Source organism: Tachysurus vachellii, chromosome 10, assembly GCF_030014155.1.
Source record: "Tachysurus vachellii isolate PV-2020 chromosome 10, HZAU_Pvac_v1, whole genome shotgun sequence".
In the NCBI taxonomy this organism is placed as follows: Eukaryota; Metazoa; Chordata; class Actinopteri; order Siluriformes; family Bagridae; genus Tachysurus; species Tachysurus vachellii.
In genome coordinates this window covers 25,015,660-25,027,250 of record NC_083469.1, presented here as the reverse complement: position 1 = coordinate 25,027,250, position 11,591 = coordinate 25,015,660, and the positions used below count along the sequence as shown (strand labels likewise).

Sequence of the window (11,591 nt, the reverse complement as noted above, 5' to 3'; positions counted from 1 at the left end):
AGAACGCAGGCATTTCTCTAAAGGACAGAAGATTTATCTACTCTTGGAGTTAACTCAGTGCCTAATTTTTCTTGGACTCCACCTATGTTTTTCCAAGTGCCGGGAACTATGCATAAAAAGGTCAAAGAAATAATGTTTTTTTTATTATTTTTTGCATTAAATTTTTCTGCAATACAAAATTACAGCCTTGGAAAAAAAAAAAAGTAAAAAAAAAAAAAAAAAAAGGAGGAGATTAATGGTCCTGGCCCTGCGCTTTGTATATCACACTGGTGCTCAGGGGGACAAGCACTTTATAAATCATAGCTGGACATATAAGGGATTATTATTACGATGTGTTTTGTTTCATGGTTTGTGTTTTCGCCAAATCTTTAAGTACCTGTTCGGACTCTTCTCTAATCCTTTTTTTTTTTTTTTTTTACCGTAGAATCGCTGCACTTTTTCCCCTTTTTTTTGTATTGTAATTCTAAACTTGTTTGGATTGTAAGTTTAGAATTACATAAAAATTCTACTAAATATATATCTTAGGGAAAAAAGTCCATAAAGAAATAACGGCTCTTTGCTGAACACATGAGATTTCTATAAACACTGGGAACTATAAGGAACGTATACAAGTGGAGAGAACGACATCGGTCATCTCACGCCACGGCGGTTAAGAAATCATAACACGGGCAATTAGCGTGATTTATGCCTTCGCCTCGTTGAATTCTCTGCTTCTGATTGGTCTGAAGGTCTCACTTCCGAAAGTAGGTCCGGCTGCAGGGGGAAAAAATCGCGGGAATTTATGTTAGCACGTTTTTTTGTAATAAGTTACCGTTTCTATGGTAACAGTTTAATCAGAGGGACATGTAAAGCAGACACTACATTGAAGCCTTAGCTGATTTGTGGATCCAGTGAGGAGATGTTTATTTTGGAAGGAGTCTCCAGTGTCAGTCAAAAGGAGCACTTTAACTTGTCGGTTTTTCACCGGAGGAAAGTCATCAAAATGGCGGATTTTGGTTAACGTGTCATGCTGAGTTTTTTTTTCTTTTGTGTCTTTGTCGTGGAAGGGAAAGAGACTTTATAGCGCACGGTTATGCCAAAGGTCCAGACAAATGCTAAGTGAATCTCTGTTCCTGTAATATGCACGGTTAGTTCTTTTAGGTGATAAATATCCAGAACACATGCAGGTAAACAAACACAGATTAAAATATGCATTAAGTTTGAGTCTGCAAGTCTGCCAACCTTTCACGCTCTGGGTTTCGTCAAGCTTTGGAGTGTGTGCTGAGGCAGAGTTTGTGTGTGTGTGTGTGTGTGTGTGGGTGTGTGTGCCCACGTCACAAGGCCATATTTATGAAAGGCTTTGCACGTTTACACACACTTTGTTAGGTCCAATTAAATGAAATATAGGACCATAAGAATATATACATGTTTACAAAGACCACATCCCCCAGTTTCTTCTCTCTCTCTCACACACACACACAAATATACACACATATAAAACCACTCATATTCTGAATCATACACACACACACACACACACACACACACTCTCAGACATCCCATCTCTCTTACTTTCTCTCAGATGCCAATTCACACTCACACGCATACATACTAATACACTCTCGCTCCCTAATGCATATAAACACACTCACATTCTACAACACAAACTCGTTTATCTTCCTTATGAGGACCTGAACGTAAATCTGACCTTAAACTCAGAAAGAAAAAAAAATTCTCCACAGAATGTCTCCACAAGGTCAGCAGTCAGATTCCTTGTGGGGATTTTCTGTTTATCCAGATATTTACTGCAATGCTACACCTAAAGCTAATACTACCATAAAACAAACACACACACACATACACACACACACACACACACACACACACACACACACACAGACGTTCATCTTAATAACTGTATGGGAACCTTCACTTTTGATAAAGTTAATTAAAGTTACAACTAAAGCTAAACAGAACAGCACACACACACACACACATCTTTGTGGGTCCTAACCTCTTAATGAACCTAATTAATGCTATTCTACAACAAAAGCTAAGGCTAATGTAAACCTCTCCCACACACACACATGTTCATCTTAAAAACGTTATGGGGACCTTTACTTTTACTGAAGATATTTAACTCTATGCTACAAATAAAACTAGCCTGAACCTGATTACCCCCTCCCCAACACACACACACAAACACACACACACACACACACACACACACAGTCATCTACTACCTAACCTCTAAATGAAGCTAATTAATGCTATGCTACAACTAAAGCTAAGGCTAACATGAACCTCACACATATATACACACACACACACACACACACATGTTCATTTCAACTCTATGGGGATCTTTATATTTGATGAATTTAATTAACTCTATGCTCCATCTAACCCCCCCACCACCACCACCACCAACACACACACACACACACACACCCAGTCATCTTCTATCTTTGTGGGGACCTAACCTCTTACTGCAGCTAATTGATATGCTAAAGTAAACCTATGACTTACATGAATTACGCTCTCTCTCACTCTCTCTCGCTCTCGCTCTCTCTCTCTCTCACACACACACACACACACACACACACACACACACATTTCAATGTGTTGACTTTCAAGGTCAACAGTATGAAACATTCCTATCCTTGTGGGGACAATTTGGTTCTCACCAAGATATAAAAACATGCCAAAACAATGCACAAATACACAAACATGACCATTCATATTCTGACTCATTACCACACTCTCACAGACATCCTGCCCCCCCCCTTCTCTATCCAATTCACACTCAAATTCTCACTCACTTACACACACTCTTTCTTATGCCTCTCTCTTTCCCTCTCAATCCCTCATGCATATACACACACTCCCATTCTTCTCACTCTCTCTCTGTCTCTCTCTCTGTCTCTCACCCACACACACACTCACACACACACACACACACACACACACACACACACACACACTTCCTTCCTTCACCACTTCCCAGTTTACAATACCGAGTTTATTCTCATAAATCTCATGTTCTGACACCAAATCTCTCTGGGTCTGGAATAGCCATTGATTTTGAAGAGTTTCTCGTTCTGTTCCCCGTCTCTGTATCTTGTGGAAAGTTAAATGCATTACAGTTCAGTAGACAAGGAAATAGCCAGCTGAACGGTGAGAACTGTTCCCTTTACACCATAATGCAATCTCATCTCACATATTCATCTTTCTTTTTATTCTTTTCTTCTATTTAACTATATGTCTACTTGTATATAACAACAAGATCAACCTGCATGATATTTTTCATCTTACATACACTGTTATTTTCCCAGAAATGCTGGACTGGATATGAAGGATAAAACAATACAGCTCTCAGCTCCATGGTGACATTTTGTTCATGTTTATAGATGACAGTAAATCACATTGTGTCCTAAACCACATCAGCACATCACATCTGTGTGACATCAATAAGGAGCTGGATTCAATTTGAGATAGATATTTGCAGGGGAAAAAAAGAAGGTTTCGAATCAGACAGAGAGAGAGAGAGAGAGAGAGAGGAGAGAGAGAGAGAGAGAGAGAGAGACAGATTTATGTTACTCGTTTGCATCCATGTGTCATCGCAGTAAGGTTCATAAAAGTCTAGAAGATTATGAGTTTAAATCTGTGAGAGTCAGAGAGAACCCTGAACTGCTTAAATAATTATATAGGCTTTTAGAAAAAATCTTCTAAATATAAATATTAATTATCAATGTGCTTATTTATTAGAGATAAACATCTATAGGTTTGATTGGTCACTCGAACCGTACGGCTTTGATCCAAAATGTGTAGAAATAAAATATTGGACGTGTTTCATGACAAAAATTGCTCTACATATCTTATAAATAGCTTAAATGTTATTGTACACAATACAATAATGAGCGTAATATTTGAAGATTTATGATAGATTATGTTAAAAAAATAAATCTGTACTGATGAAATGTATGTCAGTGTGTTATAATATACAATATGTACCAGCAAGTGAAAGTTTCATGATAAGACTAAACCATTATTATTATTATTATTATTATTATTATTATTATTATTATTATTATTATTATTATTATGTTCCCTGTTTCATTCTGTCAGTTTCTTCTCCACACTATTACCTCTTGCTCGCTCATCATACATCCAAACCCGGATCCAAAGCTTCTTTGTCACAAGGACTGCTGGAAAAATGTGCTGTAGAAATAAAACAGACTTTTAATCGAATTAACAATGAGACAGAAATGAAATAAACACATCCAAGAAGTCTGTAAGGCGATAATACGATCACATCAATGGTCAAACTTGTGTGAAGGAAAACTCATGGGTATCTGCAAAGCCTGTTACACAGAAATCGTTTGTAACTGATCATTGTTAATTATTCAACAAACACACACACACACACACACACACATGTTTTTTGTAATGTTACATTACATTAAATAGAATCAGCAGAAATTCCAACCACTTTCAAGTTACTATCATTAAAACACGACAGTGTCTTATTTCTTATTTTTCCTAAAAATATCTTGATCGAGTCGGAAACTTTATTAAATTGTTTTTGGGTAGAAAATCAAATGTTAATTATTCATTCCTTGTGTAAATTCCCTATATTTTGGATTTGATATGCTCACAAAAGTAAATCAAATTAGTTGAAAATAATAAAAAAAAAGAAAATAATAATAATAATAATAATAATAATAATAATAATAATAATAATAATAATAATAATTTGTAATTTCTTCATGTGTTTTTTTTTTGGTTTGTTTGTTTGTTTTTTATATCAGGGAAAAATCATCTTCCAATCATCTCTTTTTTTATTAAATGTTACACATTAAGGCTTTTTTTTAAACAATATTATTTATTTATAAGCATATTAAACTATTCAGCTGATGACGTTTATTAAACTTGGAGTGTAAGTGTTACATTTTTATCCATTTATTCTATTCGCAAGCACTTTTATTCAAAGTTCTGTATAAATCAAAGGATTTGTAATGGAAGAATATTAAATACCTGTGTTTGGGATTTGACTCTTACAGATTTTTGAATTTCTAGATCACTGAATTGAGCTAGAAATGTATTTCACATGTCCTAATGAGATAAGACTCGTACCAAACTTCAACCCTTAAGCTTAGGATTTAAAAAGCAGAAGGTAAAATACAGAGCATAATAATACAGGCACTGACAAGGTCATTATCCTTATATAGCTTATTGTATACGCTCAGATATACAGGGACCACACTGTACTTTTTGCTTTCTATTAACGGGATATCTTTTCTGTTTTTGTTAATCGTCCATGAGTTGCACTTTCAAGGTACAACTACTTACTAAATATGCAAAATAAGTACCCTTGATTGGTACAACCCCAGTGACAAACATAGTACAGTGCAGTACCTGTAATTCTGGGATTTTGTGGTCTGGTAAATAACCACACCACCTATAACCAGTGCTCTCGGATGAGGGTCCTGGGTACCATCAGGGTTCGGAAGCATAACCAGGAGGTCAATAAATATGTCACATTATGTGGTGGAAATCACCATCTAACATTATTAAGCTGTTGTGCTTCCAAAATATTACTGCACACACTAAAATAAGAAAATGGTTGATTTAATAAACTGTTTGTAAAAAATAAATCAGTGATTTTCTTTCTTTATTTTTCTTTATTCTTTTTTTTATATTCAGTAAGTATATTTTCCAGGTCTTTGAGAACTCCTGGTCTATAAAGTTATAACAGTTATACATCTGCCTTTTTTTTGTCTCTTCTAATGTATAGCTTCTTTTTTTATTATTATTTCTAAATATTTCAATTTTATTTTTGACGTTTCTTTAAAGATACATTAAAACATAGATGCCGTATTGTTTTATCACCATTGATAATAATTCGCACGACTGAAATAAATAAAATAAAGCGAAATCGCAAGTCTGCTGATTTTATTAGATTATTGTTCATTTGGAAAACCGATGGTAATGAGGCCAAATATTGAATATTAATTCTGACATGAATATTTTAAACGTACAAATGACGCAATAACTTTTCCATAATGAAATGACAAAGGCTATTTTTAATTAGTTCATATCTTTTAAAAAAACAATAATAATAATAATAATAATAATAATAATAAGAGCTTTCACGTGATAGTAATATTTAATATTCATATGAGCAGACCACGGTATAGTTTGTCTGTTGTATAAAAAAATTTAAATTAATATAAATAACAATAATCAATGCTAAATTGTCACATTTACTATACATCTGTGCAACAGCATGAAAACATAACATTACGTCTTCAGTTTCACACGACATTTTTTTTTACATTATATACAAGTCCGATCGGTGATTATATTAAGACATTGTAAGTGTGTGTGTGTGTGTGTGTGTGTGTGTGTGTGTGTGTGTGTGTGTGTGTGTGTGTTCGTGTGTGTTTTCTTTTCTTTCATCAGCTGTCCGATTCCGCGTCGCTTTTGCTCTCCTCTGTTTTCTCTGCCGTGGCGCTTTTGGCGGATTTGTTCCATTTCTGTGCGCTCTCTGATTCCTCCGAGGAAGATCTTTTCTGTCTTCTCCATTTTGCTCGTCTGTTTTTGAACCAAACCTAAGCGGAAAATAGCAAAGTAGATGAATGGAAATGTTTCCTGGAATCAGGAGACGCGTAACGCCGCAAATACGCAATGTTTCCGATTCTGTTCCGATTTATTTATTTATTTAATTTTTAAATAATTCATCAATTGATTGATTTGAAAAAAAAAATAAAAAATCAAGGTTAAAGTCAACTGCATTACTGTTGTTGTTGTTGTTGTTGTTGTTGTTGTTATGCATATTGCGCAATGTAATGACGTCTTGAGCACTTTCGGTGGCGCAGTAAAACATTACGCACGCACTTTAAAGCGCAAAAACAGAAGAATCGCAGGCAGAAGACAATTTTAATTTTGGGAAAAAAGTCTTAACTATTTTTTTTTTTAAAAAAAGATCTTAATGCAAACAATGCCTGTGTACCTTTTAGTACCCTTTTTTACCTACAAAAAAAAAGAATTTTAATCTTAAATCTAATCGATAATTTTACGGTCAAGGTATAAATTTTAATTATTGACACTACATCTACGTTTACACGTGCAATAGGCGTGTTAAAGGTACTACAGATAAAGGTATCACCCAAACGTACAGTACAGGTTTATTGTGTTCCGCAAATATTAAGACAATAATAACACAATATTAAGACGAATCTTTGCATATGTGCACATAAGACTATTTTTTTAATGTAATTGCATTCTTTGCATCATCGGTTTTCTTTACTACTAGTACACTTTATTTCACCATTTAAGTTCTTAAAAATTATCAATATCAAACTCAAACCTGTAAAAAAAACAGGTTTTATCTTAGATGGAAAAATATCTATTTTGTCATCCATTTCTTTAACAAATGCAGTTGAATTATACTTGGATGCACTTGATTGTGTTTTTATTATTATAGCCTACTTTATTACATTTGTGATTGACCTTTGTCTGTATTTAAAAGTGTTTATTATTATTATTATTATTATTATTATTATTATTATTATTATTATTATCATTATTATATGTTAAAGCTTAGTAGTTGGTTAAATAAACAAACCTAGAAATAAAACATCTAAAAACATCTGTTCTCTGTCCTCACCTCCACCTTCTCCTCGCGCAGGTGCACTTTTCGGGCCAGCTGCTCCCTCGTGCCCACATCTGGGTATTTCGTCTCCTGAAAAAGGCCCTCGAGCGCTTCGAGCTGTTCGTCGGTGAAGATGGTGCGGTGCCGCCGCTTCCTCCTGCAGTGCAGCTGATTGAGGAGCTGCAGCTCTGCACGCGACACCGAGCTCAGGGGGGTCAGAGGGGCCAAATGGGACATGGACATGTAGGACATCATGTGAGGAGGAGGAACCGGGGACATCAGCACCGAGCCAGGGCTGTCGTACACTATACGGAAAATAATACATTTTATTTCTGTTTCCATTCCATTATTATAGCAACTATAACACAGGCAGCATAAATGTGAATAAACGGGATAACTGTGATGGCATTTCAAGGTTTCTCGGAAATAAAGCCATGAAACATTGACAGAAAAAAATGAGTGACCTCAGCACAGATAATAATAATAATAATAATAATAATAATAACATCTACTTCAAAAATCTGCATTTCTAATAAATGATTAAATAACCATAGATATAAAAATGTCCCCGCTGACGTCACTGTTGTACTCTGAACGTACATTGAATTACTTTTGTACAAAATATCACGTGTAATTATCGAGAACAAAAAAAACTATTTCATAGTGTTGCTTTAATAACATTTTATTTTTGTTCCGTTTAAAATTCATTTATTACTTGCATATATTAACGTTTTTTGTTTTTTTTGTAATGCGTAAAATCTGGAAGTCATGAATAAATGATCATAATAAAAAAAAAGTGAGTTAATATAATTAATATAATATGATATTGAGCACCGAGTCGACAATAAAGCGCATAAATAAAAAAGGGAGAAGTTTTTTTTTTTACATTAATATACAAGAAAATAATAAACTTGCTCTTTTTTCTTCAAATAAAGTGTTTTATTGCTTTACGCAGCAAGTGTCCAAACATTTAACTCACCTGTATTTTAAGCGTAAAAATTTCCCAGGCAAAGATTTATTTGTAAAACTGGTGTTGTTGGGTTTTTTTTTTATTTTAAAACTAGTTCAACAAAATAGATTTAATTCTCTAAGCAATCAAAGCAGTAAATGTAAAGTAATGGGATGAGAAATGTGTTTCGAGGGAAAAGTCTATAGCATACAGAGATAGAAATATTAAATAATTAAATAAGTAGAAAACACACACACACACACACACACACACACACACACACACACACACACACACACACAGAGGAATTTAAAATATTTCATCTCAAAAGGATCAATTTGCCCAGGAAGGAAAGAACACATCCTTCCATGTAAATGTCCTCTTAAAGCAATGTGACTAATGGCTAATACACATAAAGGTGTGAATATGGCATCATTTCTACAAGAAATGTCCCATTACTAAAGCTTCCTGTTTCCTGGCTTTCACGTGAACGCCCTTTTTCAGCTATTACATGTTCTATCTAATCATGAGATCCCATCCTCTCTGATCCAGAGTTGAAATCAGTGACTCTTACGTCACTCGACATATAAAAAATAAAAGTGGTTGTATTATCATGACATTTGAGTTTCAGTTAACTTTAATATGGGTTCATGAGGCCTAAAAAGTGCTGACAACATTGATTAGAAAACTGTTAATCTGTACAGAATGCTTCTGCTTTATCAGGTATTGAAAACTCAAATACAGATCTTTTTGTTTGTTTTAAAGTTTTGTAGGATTTATGAAGTGTGTGTGTGTGTGTGTGTGTGTGTGTGTGTGTGTGTGTGTTGACAGGTAAATATGCAATACACACGCACACACACTTCATAAATCCTATTTATGCACCCGAGCGCGCGCGCACACACACACCATAAATACAAATAAATAAATAAATAAATAAACAAACAAACAACACTTCTACGGCAGAGACACCAGTTTTACGCATTTAATTAAATTCTAATTAAATAGATTAAATAGATTAATTAAATTCTCATAGTTCTCATATATGTACAAGGCACACACAAAGATTTTGTTGTTGTTGTTTATTGTTTCTTATATGAGAAAAAGAAGAAGCAGTTAAATAACACCTAGGACTGATGTGTCATTAAATTTATTTATTTATTTTATTTTATTTTATTTTATTTTATTTTTATATATTTTTTTTTTCTACAATCTATAAACGCTAAAGTGTTGGACTGACCCCTATAGATACGTCGCACACACGATCTTGATATTCTGACAGTTTAAAAACTTCCTTTTTCCCCAATAATTAAAGTCCTAAAATTACTCGTGTATTTCCATAGAAATAAAAACCCGGGATGTTTGTTTAAAGTTAACAGCTTGTCTGTGTAAACCCATTATTGTAATGTTCCCAATTTCTAATTCAAGTATTGTCTTAAAACTGCAATAATAAATTATGGATGCTATACACATCTGGGGGGAAAAAGTACATTTGCTTGTTTGTCCTGGTGGCACCATCATGTGTACACAACTTGTATATTTAATATGTATATACCCATAACAGGATATTGTATATACATAATAAACCTTTGTTTGGTTTATTTTTTTAGTTTAGAGAAACGCACTAAAGTACACTTCACATGGGTTTAAACAAAACACATACATAAGGTACCAGAGATGTACAAGTCACAGTATCACCCCAGAGACAAGGAGAGGCACAATACTATTCAATAGAAATATTGTATATAACTATTTTCGCTGATAGAACAAACACACGTGAACCGTGGGAAAGGAAATGATTATTTAGTTCATTTCTCTTCATTCTCAACAAAACTGCACTTGTTTTTTTTATTTATGTCTTTATAAAGAAAAGAATTGCACTATATTTCTTCTCAAAACTTTACAAATAATTAATGCTATATATTTTTGAATATTAAGGGCCACTATTGTAAACGGTAACTAATGACACGGTATGCACATTTTCACGTCAATGACACATGAAGTTCTAACGTGAGCGACAGAGAAATGTACAGTTTGGTTAGTTTATTTCTGTAGGTATAGTAGCGTTATTATAGAGTGCAAAGAATCTTTTTGCAGCATTCTGGTTTGTTTTTTTTTAGTAAAAATTGGTACTTTTAGGAAAGGTGCTTTACCTGTTGGCATGCACGGACACTGGCTCGGTAAGGATCCGGGGCAACAGCTCGGTGCCGCGCTCGCGCCGTAGCAGTAGGAGCTGTAAGCCGGTATCCGGGCTGAATACACTCCGCTGTAATCAGGAGCCGCGGCTGCCAATGAATCCGTCAAACCGGGGAAAATAAGCGGCCCTTCATCCCCACTGAGCAGGAGAGAGTCCTTACAGCCTGCTCGAGCACTTCGGCCAGCTCTGCCAGCTCTGCCGGCCAGGATACTGTCGATGCTGAACATGCCAGCGGGCATCACGCAGAGCGCACCGGAGGTTTAAAAAAAAAAAAACAAGACGGACAGGAACCAAGAGCGCCTAAAACACGCAGCAGACAATAACAGTAAGAAATAAAGAACTGAACGGTAAAATAAAGCAAGTAAAGGATTTGTAAGCGCGAGAACAGACGTGCCTATGCGATGCGTAAAAAGAGAGAAAAAAATGCAATACCTAAAGTCGGGAAAGTTTACGGATCCGAAATCAGACTCCGATAGAGCTCCTCATTTTTGCTGAAATAAAAATTTCCAAAGCAGCACTGAGTGAGTGTGTGTACAGGCTCGTGTTTTGCGCTCCAGTTGAATTTTCCCCTTTTGGCCTTTTTTATACCCCTCTGACGTCAGAGAAGGAGTTTTCCTTTTTTGCATATCCGCCGGAGGGGTAAAACACACACACACACACACACACGCACACCTCTGACTTTCTGTACAGGATGGACATTTTGGATTTTGGTTTTGGGGTTTAGCAATATGTTAACACATGCACAAACACTCAAAGGTGTGAGAACAAGCTTGTGTATTGAGGACGGATAATTCGATTATGGTCCTGATTGG

The 11,591-nt window shown here is 35.0% G+C and overlaps 1 protein-coding gene across 1 annotated transcript; it reads right to left on the bottom strand.

The window, feature by feature from the left end:
• Positions 1–6,440: 6,440 nt before the first annotated feature.
• gsc (goosecoid) lies at positions 6,441–11,018 on the bottom strand. The gene is made up of 3 exons (XM_060880175.1): positions 10,736–11,018; positions 7,652–7,941; positions 6,441–6,593 (listed from the first exon to the last, which is right to left on the bottom strand). Exons 1-3 carry the CDS (start codon positions 11,016–11,018, stop codon positions 6,441–6,443), a joined length of 726 nt encoding a protein of 241 aa, XP_060736158.1.
• Between the last annotated feature and the right edge of the window lie 573 nt (positions 11,019–11,591).

Excerpts from the sequence above, each read along its gene's own strand:
- gsc (XM_060880175.1), bottom strand. The coding sequence starts at position 11,018 with ATGCCCGCTGGCATGTTCAGCATCGACAGTATCCTGGCCGGCAGAGCT. Across the intron at positions 7,942-10,735 it reads GTGTCCGTGCATGCCAACAG|TGTACGACAGCCCTGGCTCG; the intron begins GTAAAGCACCTT and ends TTTTCCGTATAG. Across the intron at positions 6,594-7,651 it reads TGCGCGAGGAGAAGGTGGAG|GTTTGGTTCAAAAACAGACG; the intron begins GTGAGGACAGAG and ends TTTTCCGCTTAG.